The 17,601-nt window shown below is 42.8% G+C and overlaps 1 protein-coding gene across 5 annotated transcripts; it reads right to left on the bottom strand.

Annotated features, from left to right (window-relative positions):
• Nucleotides 1-289: 289 nt before the first annotated feature.
• tab1 (TGF-beta activated kinase 1/MAP3K7 binding protein 1) lies at nucleotides 290-17,527 on the bottom strand. 5 transcript variants are annotated; one of them, XM_053855558.1, is made up of 11 exons: nucleotides 17,485-17,527; nucleotides 14,909-15,036; nucleotides 14,558-14,711; nucleotides 14,287-14,382; nucleotides 13,958-14,051; nucleotides 10,639-10,755; nucleotides 9,158-9,269; nucleotides 7,242-7,386; nucleotides 6,948-7,161; nucleotides 6,487-6,640; nucleotides 290-402 (listed from the first exon to the last, which is right to left on the bottom strand). In XM_053855558.1, the coding sequence occupies exons 1-11, from the start codon at nucleotides 17,515-17,517 to the stop codon at nucleotides 399-401; spliced, it is 1,251 nt and encodes a 416-aa protein (XP_053711533.1). In that variant the 5' UTR covers nucleotides 17,518-17,527; the 3' UTR covers nucleotides 290-398. The 5 variants fall into 5 exon arrangements, with proteins under 5 accessions (XP_053711533.1, XP_053711528.1, XP_053711530.1 ...); XM_053855553.1 differs by lacking the exon at nucleotides 290-402 and adding an exon at nucleotides 3,502-5,186; XM_053855555.1 differs by lacking the exon at nucleotides 290-402 and adding an exon at nucleotides 3,502-4,880.
• Between the last annotated feature and the right edge of the window lie 74 nt (nucleotides 17,528-17,601).

Here is a 17,601-nt window from a genome sequence, read left to right as displayed (position 1 = left end):
TTCACAAAAAAGGATGGAAAAGAAAGGTAGAATGAATGCAGGGACGCAGTTGGAGGGACGGAGAAGAGATGGGTGGAGGAATAAGACGGCGATCGATGGTCCAGATGTGACGAAAATATGGAGAAGAAACTTGGACAGATGGTAATACAGATTGCCAGAAGCATAAGATGTATCAGTACAGCAGTTTATTTGGAGCTGGGAGAGTAAGATGGATGGACAGTACGGACGACAACAACCGTAGTTTTGTCTTGAATTGCTCCAACTAAATCAAACCAACCCCAACAGTCAAATCAACTCTTTCCACAATGAAACCCCTCTATTTACACAGCTACTTTGAATCACTACGTGAATACAAAGTAATGTACTCACCATGGACAGAGTCTTCCAGGCATCGTGGCTCACCTGCAAACACAGCGCAAAGTGAGTCAAAGGTGTGTTTGCTTTCCACCTGATCCATCACAGATAAGTGCGGGGAACAGCAAAAGCTGTACAAACATGGTCATTCCTCCTCCCTCAGCAACTCCAGTAATAAGCGCGGACACGATTTGATACCTGAAAGGTTGTTGGGTCACTGGGCACGCCTACCAAGTTACCCTGCCTCTTTTACATAGGGACAGATTTGTTTACTACTGCGTCCGTTTCTCGACTGCCACAAAAACAACCGGGAAATGGAGAAGTGAGGCTCAGGAAAAATGTCAAAATTGTTAAAGCAACGCAACATGTTCACATAAGCTATATTTATGATGATACGTTTCAAATTGAAGAGTCATAAACTCAAGTGTGAATCGTCCCGCTTTGATTCAGCGTGGCTGAGAGGAACGTTCCTACTGAAGAGTCCAGGACGTGCCCCACATGAGCCTGACCAGAGTGAACGTAGGAGTAACACAAGAATCAAGAACTAAAGGGCACAGATGCTGAAACTACCAAGTTTCATTCGGACTTCTAAATCGTGACGTGGTCATGTTTTGTTCTTTAACTGCAGTACGTAATGCTGCGTCAACCTAAAAATGTAATTTAAATGAGAATATTGAATATGATGCTACTCATTCTGATTCACTGGTTTTGCACATGAGATTGGGAGGAGCGGCGAGGAAGGATCACACGCATTATTGTCCTTTCTAAATGCAAACTTTCCCTGGCAGGCCCTTTGAATAACAGTAGATGGAAAAATAAACTCATAATTACCATGACTGTGTGTGTTTATAAACACTCAACGAGAGGAAGAGAAGTTGTGTAGATCTCCGGTCATCTCTGGCGAACTCTGCCAAAACCTGCTCGAAAAGTTTGACTCTTTACTCTCCAAAATGATGACCAAATATGAACGTTTGATTTAAGAGTCGGTTGAGCAGAAATCTGGACTCACCAGTAACTACTCATCACGTCAACAAAAGCAATGCAAATTGAATCTTGGATGAAAGAGCTGTGGCTCTTTCTTACAAAAAGAAGCAAATTCCTGAGAGACCAGCAACATTTGAACAGCAGGGAATAAATAAAATAATAAATACAGAGGTATTCAATGCTAGTTTGCAAAAATACAACTTTTAAGTTTTGACACTACCTGTAAGGTCACAAAGGAATCGAGAAAAGCACTCAGAGAGTGCAGACCTCAAGGAGGGGATAGTGACTATTCACGTCCTACACACTTTTTTTTATTTCACATTTTTAGAAAAAAAAAAAAAAAACATCTGTTGCAACTCACGGTCGATGTTTGGGGCTGTAATACACAAAAATGTAAATGAAACATTTAGAAGCTAGCTCACAGCGTGCTGTTTTTCCAGTCAAAACATGGAGACGAAGACACTTGCATGTAACTAAATATCAAAAAAAAAGTTAATGATGTTCTTTATTATGGAACTTTTTTAAAACTTAATCTAAAGATGATCCCATAACGTTCTTCAGCACCTATCATGCCCATTTCTGCTCCACTTTGGCTTTGTGTGACCCGGACATCAACATCGATAGAGCCCGCCTTTTTTGACTTTAATGAAAGAAATAAACGTGTCAGACGTCAGTTGTAGGAGGAGATGTCTGGTAGCCCTGCCCCAAGACAATTTGAGAAGCAGAGAAAAGAATTTACATACAGTGGGAACACTGTTGCATTCAAGTGGTCGTGGAACTTCAGAGTTGATAGGCTTCTAGTAATCTAAACAAAGTAATCTAAGAAAGACGGTAAGGAATGAGCACAGCCACATGGAAGTTGCTGTTCGTACATTGTATTCTGTTTCATAAGGTTCTGATTTTTTTTCATCCTGAAAGTAGCGTGACGTTCGAGAGTGAAGAGTGGATGGTAAATCTTTCTGTCTTTATCAAAAGTTCATGAACAAATCATTGATGAGTCCGTTCTATTTTGCTAACAGACAGATAAGGACAAATATAACCTCCTTGGTGGAGATCAAAATTAAAAAAGTGGGCGCAAGACTTGTGTTTAAACAATCTCAACCAAAACCTGGCTGAGGAGTGCAAAACAACAACAAAAACAATCTCTCGGTTTCCTTTGACCCACTGCATCCAAGACCCCCACAACCTCTCACCCCAACAGAGGAGAGTGGGGCGAGACGCCGTACCTCGACAGGCCCTGAATCTCAACTCATCCATGATAAGCACAGGAAGCTCCCCAGTCTGAAGTAAATGAAATGAGAAAAAAAGGTTCTGCATAAATCAATATCTCTATTTAAGAAATATACAAATTTAACAACCCATAGAAATAATTAAATAGTAAATAAAAGCGACAGAAGGTTAAATTAAAAATCACTTTTCTGAGTTAATATGATGGACAAGCATAATACAAACAATGAGACCTGTTTCTGAGTCACTTTTCACATGCAAAATAAGCGATATATTAATAATGATTTGCTCACGAGCTCCCCTTGCGGAACAAATGGGAACTCACCAAGCATATTACATCCATGGAGCGTGTATGAGAGATACTTAAGGGAGAAAATGCTGCAGAAAAGGTTGAAGACGTCAAAGCAGAGGTCAGTGGAGAAGTGAGCGGACAAGCGCACCAAATTGTTTGCTCTCGGGCTCCCCCTACAGTTAATAGATGTATCAACACCCACCCGAATAGCTGTGACGTCAGCTGCTGTAATATCAAAAATAATTTGAGAATTCACGGGAAAATTAGGGCAATAACGAGCGATACTGATCCAAATTAGTGAGGTGGAAGTTTAACTCTAGAAAAAAAGATTGCATGTATTCTAGATTTAAAAAGAAAAGGAAAAAGAAAGGTTGAGCTCTAAAATTATGGGCGTAGTTTAGAATTTTATCTAAATACAATATGTATCGTATCTCCAGAAAACAAGGAAATTAATTTAATAAAAGAATTCCTTCGTACAAATAAATATGAATTGGTAACAAGTACTGCTAAATAAATGAAGGACAAGATTAATATTTAAATAAAGAAATTCCAGCTGTCAGAGAAAATTTGAAAATGCAGAGGTTAAATATAAAGAAATGCAGATGTGAAGTTCAGTGTTAAACAGCAGTCTTTTTTTTGGTTAAAATATGTGATATCAATTTATTTTAAAAAAAACCCATTCAAAACATAATATGACCTTTTACATCTTTAAAATACATTCCAATGTGCAGATACATGATAAACATGACACAAGAAAACCTACAATCAGAGTTTAAAATATCAACAATCATCAGATGTTACATGACTATTATTCTCTCCAGAAGGTTGCGAGCGTATGAGGCAGCAGTTTTAATATTGCGCTTGTTTATGATGAAGATCAAGTCTTGCATCTCTCAAATTTATTCTTGCACTTAGTCCATTGATACTTTCTTTTTGTGATGAAGGGCTTCTCCAGTGGAGGTTGTGGAGCTACGTCAGGTAAAGTGATCCAAAGAGCACTTTTGCTTCAGAAAGCTCAAGAGCACTATGGTATGCATGTATTGAGCTGTTCGCTGTGTTTGCTCAAACTCAACCTATTTCTCTCTTCGACTTTGGTTCCAGAACTGGGCTGCTTGGCAAATCAAGGGGTCTTTCATCGGGATCCAGTTTCCATTCGTAGTGCTGATCCTAGACATCACGCAAGAAACCACACTGACAGTATGAGGCTTCTCCGAGTCCACAAAACACATGGGCTGGGTGGGCGTCGAGTACCATCGACTTTGACCAGGTCAAATGACACCGATACACCAATCCCTTCAAGGTGTGGAGATGGTTTGAGTACTGTGTCTGCAGCCTCCTAAAAGCTACCGAGTACTCCTGACCAGGCCATCTTCTCATGGTGCTTCATCTGACCATCGATTGACAGCTGGTTACCTCTCTCACGGTCTTTGTGCCTCATGAAGACCCACACAGTTTTCCATTCCAGAATAATTTTGACCTCTATCCATGAACTTGAACACCAAGGACGTCTCCTTTGGACATCTTGTCGTTGCTGGGCCACCCACTCATGAATGAACATATGACAATAACTGTCTGTGTAATGAAGGAAACAGTCCTAGTCCTTCAGGTCTGACTCATCAAATCCCAAGATTTGAGAAGAAAATCAGAGAGAAACATGCTAGGATGAGTGTATAGCGGGAAGCTCATTGTGATATTTTCTTCAAGTGTCGTGTGTCTCCACATGCTCCTGGGCGCAATCTTTCAACGTTAATGTTCCTTTTACACTCCAACAAAACCTCTGCGGCTCCTGGGATATGGTCACTGGGGTCCCAGTCCCCCCTGGGTGCTCTGGCCGTCACCATGGTCAGTTCCCCACAGCCGGTAAAACTGACTGAAGTCCACGTACGGTGGCACTCTGCCCGTCTCGTCCGGCTGCACGGCCTGACTGCCCCGCTGACGGAACAGACTTCCATCTCCCGAGCTGGAACTGGAGCTCTGAGTCTGGGTGTTGGTGGACTGGAGGGTGGCTGTCGGGCTCTGACTGCTGCGGACAGTGGAAGGGTGTAAGGTGCAGGAGGGTTGTGGGCAAGGAGGAGTGGTGGAAGAGGAGGTGGCGGTCATGAGGGAGGGAGTGTGGGAGGTAGAGGGGGACGAATCCAAGTTGTAAGAGGAAAGACAAAGGAGAGAGGTGGAGGACGGGAAGGGGCGTAGTGGAGGAGGGGTGGAGGAGAGGGAGAAGAGTGAGGTGGAGAGCGGGAGGGTAGGAAGAGGAGAGAGGAGGAGGGGGGAAATAGGGAGTTCAATTATGGGCTGCAGCATGTCCACAAAGGTTTGGCAGGTTTGAAACGTGCTAGAGGAGGGTCAGAAGGAGAACCAAGGACGCAGTGAAAGGCACGGAATGGATGTTGGCAGTAGAAGCCAAAGAGGAAGAGAAATACAGACAGCGTTAGTGGTGACTGACAGCCAGCAGCAGAGCGCCAGAGAAGGTTTTAATGGAATCAAGTTTTGGAGCAGAAACCTGGCCTGTTTTTCTAAATGCTTCAGGTCAAAATATCATGCAGTACTTCATTTATTATAGAGTACAATGATCTACAATTAGTGCCAGTCCCAAAATGTCATCAAAACAACTGCACGATGGAAATCTCTGGCTCTACAAGCGAACAGTTGCCACCATTGGCTTGCCTGCTAATGGATCCCTAAATGCAACTGAACCCATCCTGGTTCATCCTGTATTACACAATAGCGCCGCCTACTGACTGACCCTTACCTTAGAATCCACAGCCTGAACATGGAACCGATAGGTGTAAAAATGTTGGCCTGACCTAAACTACATCCTCTCCTCTGCCTGATTTTAAAAACAAAAATACCTTTTTATTTCAGTTGTAAAAGTGTCCCGAGCTCTCATGCTGCACCTGGAAAAATATATAATGTGAAGTAGTATTGTATTCTCTTGTCTTCAAGAGGTCTTCTGATCTTTCTGATGGTCACAGAAAAAAATATATTGTGGTACAAATTCAGGGCACCGCTGAGACAAGGAACAATGATACTTACTGAAGAAGTCATGAGCTAAATAATAATAATAATAAAGTGAGAAACATTCCTGAACGTACTTGAGCACCAGCCACACCTAGTCAAACTTTGTATGATAGTGTATAAGCAGATGTAAGGACCATAAGAGGGTCCCAGATGCAGCCCAACAGAGTCCTGAATAAGACCGGAGAAGGTCCAGTATGAAGCGACCTATATAGATGACCCAGTACAAAGACATATCTGGAGCCTGTGAAAGTGCAGTATGAATGTTTAGATGGTCCAGATTTAATTTACATCTGGAATATGAATCTAACTGTGAGCATCTGGGACAAAAAGAAGACTTTAAAAACAATGTCATGGCACTAGCGAATAGAAAGGCTTACAAATTCCCGCAGAGCCCAAATAAGTTCTCAGGAGCGAGGGGAGTCTGCCAAAACAAACTTTTCAACTACGAGGACTGAACTTGTGCAGCGAAAGCGATTTCAGAAAAGCATGGGCAGGAAGTGTAGACAATGGTGGGAAATGACAGGCAGGGAAAATGACACTTAGTCGAGGCGGGACACAGCAGGACGGTCGAGTTAGTAAAGTCAAGAACGGAGACGAGGTAGAGAGGCGTTTACCCTGGAGTGGGAGTCTCTTCCTCCAGTGTGGACGCGGTGTTGGTGCCATTGGTGAGCGTGCCTTGTGAGGGCATGACCAGGGAGAGGGTGACGCTGGTCTTGCTTGTGCTCTGGCTGTTAGAATAAGGAACCGACACTGGATAGATGCGACCCCCTGTGAGAAGAGCAGAGGCAACCTTAAAAACCGTCCATCAGTCTGAGAAAACACGACTATAATGAAGTACCTCAAATATAATTAAAAATACAACTCTTAAGTTAGTCCAAAACATTCTGAAACTAAAACAATTTCATCAAATTTATTCAGCCATAAATTTATTTGCATTTTTTGGGTTGTGGTTGTGTATGAATGACGAGCTTCAAAATATTTCTTCGTTCCGTTTACACAAAAACCTTTCCATAACTTAAACCTTACATGTTGAATTTTAAAGTATTTCCAACAAATGTGATGCAGAAAGTCTTACCTTGCGTAGGCGTAAGCACTCCGTCCGCCAGCGGGTAGTTGAGCAATCGAATGAGTAGCGTCATGTCTTCGTGGCGAGAACAAAAGGTCGCCCTCTGACGGCCGGACGCGTAAACATCGTGGTGCAGGCGCTTGACTCGCTCCACCACAGACTGGGCCACCGCTTCCAGGCTGGTCTGCAAGGCCAACTCTGCCGCTACCATGGCAACAATCTCCTATAATGGGAAGGAAAGAAAGACATCAAGTCGTGTGAAAGACGTTTATCAAGTCATTTGATGTAATGCTAGCTGGAAACCTGGTTGGCCTGCTCAGGTCCGTGGGCAGACTCAAGGGCATTGATGAGTCCTTCTGACATCAGAAGCAAAAATCCTGTCACGTTATCCAAAGACTGGCTACCATGGATCTCAGGCTCAGCTATGATTGGCTTCGATTTGGCCCCGCTGAAGATGCAGCAAGAAAGAAGTAGGACTGAGTGATACAGAACCCGGCGTCACATAGTACAAATCCAATGATACAGTGCAGGACAGAACTCAAAGTGGAAAAATCCAAATACCTTTTGCATCACGCAAATTCCTCAAGAGAAAAAAAACAGAACCTTTTGTACGTAATGAAGGTCCAAACAGAAGGCTGCGGCATCATTTATTAAAAGCAAAATGTAAGCCTTGGAGAAGTAATCCAATAGCTCCCAGGAATGAGGCCGACACTTTGCCCACATCAAATTTCCTCTTCTTAGAGAGCAAAGAGGAAAATTCTGTCTAAGTCCTATTGTGTGCTTTATTGAGGATCATAATTGGAATGACTCAGACATTCAAGCCTGATTTTCTTGGCTCGCGAGGCTGACAGGAAGAGGAAATGAGAGAGCACGGGGCCCCTTGAGTCACCGGAGTTTCAAAAGGGGCTCAGCTGCGCTCAGAGAGAAGTCTGGACCGTCATCAGATCAGATAATGAGAGCATCGAGCTGGAGACGGCGGCTTCAGACCATTCGGTGGAGTTTTGAATCACAGAAATCACTGTACACATTTCAGGTCTAACTGTGCAGTGAGAGGACATGTCAGACTGAAGATTGTGAATGGTCCTTATGAAACACGTTGCATTTGTTCAGAGGAAGTGAGAAAAGCAAACAACTAAATCAAGCATTATTCCAGGTTCAATAATAGACAGTAGGTTGTTGCATTAGTGGAGTACAGGGCTTACACCAGGATTATTCAGAACTGTGGTGGAGCCCCTGGCCATGAACCCTCACACATACATTTGTTTCGCTGCCATTAGTCACTGACATTCATTGAAATGGAGACAATAAATTCCAAAGCCATGGTGGCTCTCACTTGTAGCGATAACCCCAAGCCATTTTAAGTATAAGACCATACGAGTGTTCATAGTGGTGATGTTGAGAACATAACTCAAAAGTTACAAACACTTTGTAAGTGAGAGAATAACATAACACTGCAAAGTAGCTTGTCAACACTTATTTTCTGTAAACAATAATAGAATTACAAATACTGAAAAGAGAACTCTCTGAAATTGTTTATGTAGCGTTCAAAAATCACTGTGAAAGAATAGAACTAGTGCATGTGTTGTAGTTTGGGGAGTGTTCTCACGAGACAGATTTTTATTCCGATTGTTTTTCGTGTTGTCAGTCCATTTCTGCTAGCTGATTCTAAATTGCACAAATTCAGGAAAACTCAATGGAGCTCAGACACGTGGCTGCATCATCCTCGGCGGTAGAAGCTGTCGGAGAATGAACTATTGGAGCAGTCGCGTCTCTGTAATGCATTTCACACGACAAGAGCAGTGCATCATGTCAGAGTAACCCTCTGTCGCTTAAAAGCTTTTGACCCACAGTTGACAATCACTAGCTTGAAGTCCTGGCAGAGTAATTGCAGGGCTACTCCCACTCACTGGCATAAGGCGACTGTTAGGAAGACCATGCAAGTCAATGAACCAAATGTTTACTCTTCATACAACAAACCATTTTCTTTCAATAAACACTTAAAACAACAGCCAGTGTGGCTAAAATCTCTTATAGCAGTAACTGCCAGCCACTATGACATTAAAAATACAGGAACAAAAGAAAAGTTCCAGGTGGAGACTCATACTGTTCAGCAGTTTGTTGCTTGCTCATGATGTCATGATAACATCACCACATTTGGACTTCAAGGCAGAGCTGAATAGCTTCAGCGCATTCAAGAGGCCAAACAAAGTGCTACTCACCTCAGCAGCTCGATTTCACCGTAGTTAAATTTGACCCTGTAGTCTCCAAACCTCCTGGTGCTCGTCTGTCCAGCGATCTGCCCCGCCTGTCGGACACGAGCTGAATCCACCCCTGCAAACAACAGCAAGGGTTGTTCTCTCAGAGAAGACAAGTTAGTGACAGATCAAATTAACGGAGAGGATGGTGGTGTAGCGTTGTGATGGAGCATGGATGGGGTGGGGGAGGACGCATCTGAAAGCTGGAGAGAAGAGAGGCGAAGATGGCAAGAGGAGTGAGGTCACCTTCATCTGAGTTAATGGAATGACTCCCATCTCATTTTAATCACTGGGCCAAGCGCCAAAGCTACAGGGTTATTATGTGAATCCTGCAGTCGGCAGTGAGCGAACAAAGGGAGATGGGAGCGCTGTCTCCTCCAAAAATGGCGCAGCGTCGGCCCACTTCTCATGCCGAGCCGGGGGTAATGTGTGTGACAATAGTAAATACAAGAGGCCTCATTACCGTGAGCTGTCTATCTTGAGCGCAACCTATGTACCAATTAAAAACAGCCGGTAATTACACTGGCTTCATGTTGTGGGGAAACTATGCATCAGGGATGTGTCAGTTTGAAAGCAACAGTGACTCAACAGACGTGTTCTTCATCAAGCGCGGGACAACAAAGCTCCGAATGAAAACGCCGGAGGAAACAATTTTTGTCATGAGCTGTATTAAGACGATGACTTTCTAGCACTTCACTCGTGCTTCATCGAGGCAATGCTGCAGTCCTCAATTCTCTAGGGTCCGATGAGTCTTCAGAGAGAAGCTCTTCTGGACCATTGTAGAAAATGTGCTTGCCTTGCAAAACAAGCTCATGCTGCTCCTAGTGACACAGCATGTCAAGTGACTCTGCGAGTGTTGTACTTATTTCTTATGTAGCAAAAATTGAAAATTAATCTTTTATAAGCATTTTCCTCCACTATTTATTCTGAACAAGAAGCAATGTTTTCAGAAGGGAGGAAGCTCCTTCTTACAAACACAGATAATCACAGTAGAAATGTTTCGTATAAGGGAAAACATAAACACAAAAATATCTGCTGTGGTTCAAAAAATATCTTTTAAAATGTAAATTCAGCTTTCATATATAAATATAAATGTCTTCAGTGCCATATTTTGAAGTCTGATTAAAAAAAATCATAATGAACATCAGGCAGCAGGACAAGCACATTCTATACTCGACGACCACTAATGCCTCCTTCTTTGACACAATTTATTCTATTTTTAAGGGATTCTTTTGGAGAAGCAGGATCTTCCACTTCGAATAAACTGAAGAAGACTGAGCATGTTACTTATCCTGTCCAGCTCCTCATTCCTCTTTGGAACTTCAGAGTTTTATCTTGGATCATTAACTTAAATGTTGAGTTCAGTTTTACTGAGGGTGTGCAGAGCATGTCTAAAAATAAAATCCCAGGTGGTTCGGGTAAAAACAGTGAAGGTCAAGTCTTACCCAGCGCGGCTAGTCTCTGCAGTTCGTCCTCATTGTCGGTGCCGTGTGGTCGGCCGATTTGCAGGACCTGATTCTGTCCGTCGATGCTGGACTTGCACAGGAGAGCCCTGTTGGTTCCTTCCAAAAAGAAAAAAATAAACTTTTTAAATCAAAATGCTGGCATGGACAAGACTATCAAAAGTAAACAAAAGTCACCAGAGGAACCAAAAAAAAAATGTAGCACGGACACAGTCGTTGGTGGCAGATGCTGAATAAAATAAAGAGAGTGGGCATTAACTATTCACAAGCAGGAGGCAACGTTACGACGCAGAGATACGAGCATTGTGACGTGAAAGCAGATGGACCAACACAGTCATAAAGACATGAATGAGCACCGCAGCAATACTCTGATAGAGAACAGGGCGACTATTAACTGGTAACAAAAAGCAGGATCAGTCTTTTCTTCATACTTGTCACATCACTGAGGACTGAATATGTCATCTACTGTTCCAACTTCTATTTAAGGTGATGCTGTTTTTTATAAGGATTTAGTCAGGACATCATCAGGCGTTCACCACTGTCCTCCCTCTGAAAGGTGAACCAACAACAGACCCAGTGCAGCAGTATTTTTCTGACCAAGTGAGCGAATGTATCAAAACCATATACACAACAAAGGCTGGTAGACAAAACTCGTAACATTTCATGGGTGATAAACTTCCCGGCACTTTAATTACAGTGATAGAAAAACAATTACACACTACAACAGCCGACGGAGACACAGCAAAAAAAAAAAAAAAAAGAATCTATGAAGCGTTGACAGGCTGGATTCAAGTGCCTCTTGAAAAGGCCACAACTCTCTTAACTAACTCAGAGGTCGCTTTAATAATCGTTTCCACGTGTGGAAAATGAAGTTATTGCTATTAGGAAGAGCGAGCCAAAACCACAGCGTGCTAAAACACACACACACAATCAAGTAATGGGCCATAAGACCTTAACTGTCAAACAGATTACACATCAGCACACAGCTGGGAGTGTTTTTGGACCACACTTGCACTCGTGTTTCAACCACCTCGGGATTCCCATTCTGTCAACTCTGAACTCTTGCCCCAAAAACCAGCCAGTAGGGAGAGTCCCAAGCTGCTGCTAATTACTGGACTCACACCTCCCCCCACCTCACATGTCCTTGAGGGCAGATCCAGCCCAGTGAGGGTGAGAGGATTGTTCACCTTCTACATATGTGGAGGGAGAGACTTGCAGAGCAAGCAGGGTTTAAGTTTGAAATCTAGTTTTGTGAAGGCTCTGTGTAAGGCCAAGAACTTGTGTTCATGGGTCGGGTCATTTGAACCGCTTGCCTGTTGTGAGGACCACTCTCCAGCGAGTGTGATCAAGTCCAGGGCACCTCAAGGCACTAGTCTCTCCTCTGTTCCTTTTCAGTTTATGCAACTCCAATGTCAAAGTTCACTCAGGAACCAAGAAATGAGGATTGCTGTGTGGAGTACCACCTGCCGATCACCATCAAGACTAAGACCTGGAGTTCCATCTGAACTTGGACACTGAGAGGAGGAGCTGCTAATGGCTGACTCCTTCAAACATCACTCTTATTCAGGTCCTTGAATGACTGCTCTACGAGCTCGCTGTGTGAGACTCTAACAACAGGCAACCTTCTTTGATGTCCTTGAATGGGTCCCTTTATAAATTACAGGGAAAAAATTGATTCAAAATTATATACAATTATCTTGTACTAAAAGATAGAGTGTCATAATGGAGAGAAAAACAGAAAGCCCACCAGCGAGGCAGCAGGATATGTAGCGGTAATTGCCATGGCTTGATGGTGGCTCTAAAGTGAATGTACAGAGGTCACAGAGCCGCAAGAGCAATCACTGTTCTTCTGTTCTCTAAGGGGAAACAGCAGTGAGAAAATGCACTCTTAAGGATTGGGTTTACATGATTTAAAAGCACCTGACACATTTGAAATTTCACTAATCAGCTCATACTATCCGATCATTTATTCCAGACTGGCCACAGAGAGCCTGTCGGAAAATACCTCCCATCAAATTCAATTCTCCTCGAAGCCAAGTAAGGCACTGTCCTTCTGCTTGGCAGAGCACTTCGGGACTAATCCCGAAACAAAACCAGACAGTTCTAACAGTATCCTGCCAGAAAAAAAGCTGGTACATAGAGCAGTTTAATAAGAAACTGTCTTTTTTACCTCAAGGTCTCCGTTTCCTCCACTGACTGAAACACTTTGACAACTTAGCAACTGTTGGATAAAAGTGTAATGGCAAGGTCAAACCTTTAGTTAGCCTGCACAGCAGAGGATGATTCTATTCAAAGACTTTCGAAATATTTAATTAGAGAACTCTTTAGATGTGCAATTTGTGAGGGACATCACAATGGCAGGATGGCTGCAGAACCAACTAAACAGATTACTAAACTAAACAGACAAGCATTTGAAAGGTATCTCTGAATATAATATTTTTTTATAATATGTCCCGTAGAACCCGGTCGTGTCTGACAGACTGCTCTGCCAGTTTTATTCAGGGGTTAAATTGAGCCGTCTGTGCTTGAACTATGGAGCAGTCTGGACACATTTCCTAGATGCTATTGAAGAAATATTAGAAATCATGTGAAGAAATGATCATAGTCATATTCTATTCTCCAAATCATTATACAGACTGTCAGTCGTCAGAGAACCTATGAGGACCACTCCATCTCATAAAATAAACAAGGATCCAGACACGCAGAGTCAACCGGTATCATTGTCAAAGGTTCCCTGTATTAAAAATAAGTTTAAAACTAAGATGGTGAACCAAAGTCCACCACACTCTCCACAACTGTCACACGCCGGCGTCGGCTGTCAAACACCGCAGAGCTGGAGAGCGCGACGGTCTCCTCATGTTCATGTACTGTACTGTACTGTACTGTACTGTACTGTACTGTACTGTCAAGTCCAATGCGGAGAGTGTGCCCCGTGTTGATCAAATTTATTGTGAGATGCCGTTTTTGGCTGTATATCATGTAAGTTATCGCCCATCGCCAAATAGGATTTAAATGTCCAAAAAAAACAAAGGAAGGAGAAGAGGATTAAAAAGACAAGTAGTAAAAAAAGAGATGTAAAGACAGAATCAAGGACACAAGAAAGAAATTGCTCTCATAGTGAGAGCAAATGAGATTATTAATACCCAAGTGTCTCATGAAATGCGTTGTGGTTGCTCGGCTTCAAAGCCATGCTTCATACACAGCAATAAACGATTCAAGACTGACCCCTGCTGGTGTATTGTTATTACTGCACTCCCTCAATTAAAGCAATTCTGCTGGATGGATTTCAGATGGCACTTACCTAAATTGGCAATGTAGAGCTTGTTGTTCAGAATCAGAGCAACCACAGCTGTCGCTCCTCCCGACACCTCTTGCTCCAGCTCCTTCAGCCGTTCCTGAGGGGGGAGCACCAGGAATGAGACATGAGATAGGAGGCAACATAGACAAACAGAAGGAGGTGGAAATTGTGAGAAGAGAAAAGATCTAGCGATGAGGTAAAAAAAAACACAATACATACATAATTAAGTGGCAAATAACGGTCAAAAATAACTTTCAATGAAAAGTGTTTGAATGAAATATGATCAGTTTCTCAACTACTCTAAACAGTGATATCTAACATACTCAACGTACCTCATTATGCGGAGTGACATAGTTGGACAGGTGAGTCTTCTCAGCCAGAGCACCCCCAATCATCTCAAAGTAGCTTTTCTCCACCACATCAAAGGCCTGGCGGGGAAATAAACAAATAAATAGCTGTCTGTAATAAACAAAATATTGTGTTTGTAAACACTAAGCCATTGCAGTAAAACAATTTTGTTTTATTTATATAACCAACACTGCAGTTCAAGGTGGATTTGTGAGCCACCATTCGGCCACAGAAAATCCATTCTCAGTGTCTGACCTGTGTGAGGATCCTCCGGACATCATTTTCCGTGTGACTGGAGTTCAGTTGTCCCAGTAGGACTTCAGCTGTCAGACATTGGGCAGCAAAGCTGGCCACCCGGCTGCCATCATAGCCATTAAAAACCCCGTAGAGAAAGCATCCGTCCTCACCTCTAGTTTGGAAAGAGAAATACAATAGTGAAGAAAGATGTGGGAGAAAAAGAAAAGAAGTGGCTGCTTAAAACCTACTCGTACAGAAAGTAAATACTGTGTCAGAAGAAGAATTTGTACAGTCGTAAAGGCAACTGTTCCAGAAGACTGGGACACTGAGTTTAAGTTTGACATGCTAAACATTCAAGCTTCCTGTTACCTAAACCTGAAGTGTCCATCCTCATTCGGGTGGCTCTGGGTACCTTTACCATCAGGGCCGTACACAGAGTTGGGAGCAGTGCCCACTCCGCACATCTGACACAGCGGTAGGTCATCTGTCCAGCTTTGCTGTTGAAGTCAAAATATAGATATGTCACTCTCTGAAGCATGGGAATGGATCCAAGTCTTTTGGGAGTCAAACTGAACGCATCATTATGTATTTGTGATTTACATAATGTACATAATGTAAACATAATGTTTCATCATTGATTTTAACAATGTCAACCTTATTGTTATAGCATGAAATTCACATATCTCAATTCAATTCATTGACTCTATTGTCACATGCTGGTCATGGAAGACACGAGTTGACTACTGAACTCAAACATATTATATTAGGATTTTAATCACCTAAAACACAACTAAATTGTATCACAAATGAGCGAAGAGGAGCATTGTGCTTAGAAAACTTTTGTTGAGATGGAACCCAAGACCAGAACGGCAGGCTAAACATGGACTGAAGATTGCTCAACACATACAAATACAAATCTAATGGCTAATCACGTGTGAGACGTGACTGTTTGAGCCCCGATTGCTTTATTTACCAATATGTTGTATATACAATTTGTTCCTAAGTTATTACAGTAAGCTGTATCAAACAAGACCAACATTTTATGTTATCAAAATTGTTATTTTGTTCAGGTTGAGTGATTCATGATTCACTCTTCATCAAGAAGAGAAACACCATGGCATATATTTCTATATTTCTACAAGATACAAAAAGTTACATTTAATAAATAAGTTATTTCCACTATTGATACAACACAAATTGTACTGCTACATTGCGAGTTAGTGTTCAATGACCGGACAATGATTGTAATTGTAAGCAAGGCTTGTATTCTGTTTCACCAATGAAATTAGTTCAGATGATGTGAACTGGATGGGGTGGGCATATGTTGAACACCACCACCACCATTACAAAATAGCAAAAGTCTTTGATTCAAAGTTGGATTTTTCAACATAAATAATGTAGAATAGACGTGACAATTTCAATGACAGAAAATATGTGCATTGATTCAACATTTATGGTCATAATTATTTTAAAATTTCAAGATGGCTTCAATGTTGATCATAAAGAACATTTTCAATATTGGCAGCAATCTTTGCTGATGTTTATTTGAAATAACTTCAAGTTATTTGAGTCAGTTTCTGAAAAGAGGAAGTAGCTTTAAGACAATGCAACTTAAGGATGTGAAGAAACAGCGATATACTGTCAATGTTAATCATTCTATGACATCAAATGGAGTAAAACAAAGCTTTCCTGAGGATAAAAATGTCTCTATCATTAGTCAGACTTCCTTCACCTTCACCTTCTTCTGCCGCTTATCCGGGGTCGGGTCGCGGAGGCAGCATTCGGAGCAAGGAAGCCCAAACTTCCTGATCCGCACAAACCTCCTCCAGCTCTTCCCGGGGGATCCCGAGGCGTTCCCAGGCCAGACCGGAGAAATAATCTCTCCAGCGAGTCCTGGGTCTTCCCCGGGGTCTCCTCCCGGTAGGACATGCCCGGAATACCTCCCCAGGGAGGTGTCCAGGGGGCATCCGGATCAGATGCCTGAGCCACCTCAGCTGGTGCCTCTGGATGTGGAGGAGCAGCAGCTCCACCCCGAGCTCCTCCCGGATGACCGAACTCCTCACCCTATCTCTAAGGGTGCGCCCAGCCACCCTGCGGAGGAAACTCATCTCAGCCGCTTGTATCCGCGATCTCATCCTTTCGGTCATGACCCAAAGCTGGTGACCATAGTTGAGGGTGGGAATGTAGATCGATCGATAAATCGAGAGCTTTGTCTTGTGACTCAGCTCCCTCTTCACCACGACGGTCCGATACTGCTGCCGCAGCACCAACCTACCTATCAATCTCTCCGCTTTTCACCTCACCCTCACTCGAGAACAAGACCCCGAGATACTTAAACTCCACCACTTGGGGCAAGAACTCTCCACCGACCACCGAGAACCATGGCCTCAAACTTTGAGGTGCTGATCCTCATCCTGGCCGCTTCACACTCATGCACGTGCATGCTGAAGGTCCCATGATACCTACCGGTACTGTTCAGATACTGTCCTACCGGTACCTCCCTGGATTTTAAATGCGTGCATGACTATGTGTAAGCGTACTTACACAAATGAGATATGCTTATTGATAGAGCAATGTTTAAGCATTGGTATAAACAGCACATATTCGCTGTAAAACAACAAGAAGAGAGGCTGAGACTGAGTGCGGCACTATTAAAAGTGAAAAACGACTAGTAAACACATCTAGACACCGTAAACCCGACGTAACTGAAGATGGAAAACTTAGGAAAAAGACATTTACATGTCACAACAAGTTTCAGCTAGCTAACACAAGGCAGCTCGGCTAATAGTAGCATCACGGAAGCCGATTTCTTAAGACAATAAGAAGCTAGACAGACAATGAACCTGAAGTAGAGACTCAAAGAAGACAGCCGACTTCAATGCTGCCGCACACACTTGTATTTAAGATAAGAAAGAGCAAAGAAGTTGCCACTTTTGAACACTTACGTTCTGCATCAGATTCCTGCGGTGGGCCGCCATGATGGACAGTATTTGGTGCGTTCAGAGCCTCCACGGAGCATCGAAAACGATTGTGTAATTCACATTGTCTTGGCTTTTATCCGA

The sequence above is a fragment of the Synchiropus splendidus genome, chromosome 2 (assembly GCF_027744825.2).
Source record: "Synchiropus splendidus isolate RoL2022-P1 chromosome 2, RoL_Sspl_1.0, whole genome shotgun sequence".
NCBI classification, from domain to species: domain Eukaryota; kingdom Metazoa; phylum Chordata; class Actinopteri; order Syngnathiformes; family Callionymidae; genus Synchiropus; species Synchiropus splendidus.
The sequence above is the reverse complement of the archived record's forward strand: the minus strand, read 5'-3'. Positions and strand labels throughout refer to the sequence as shown.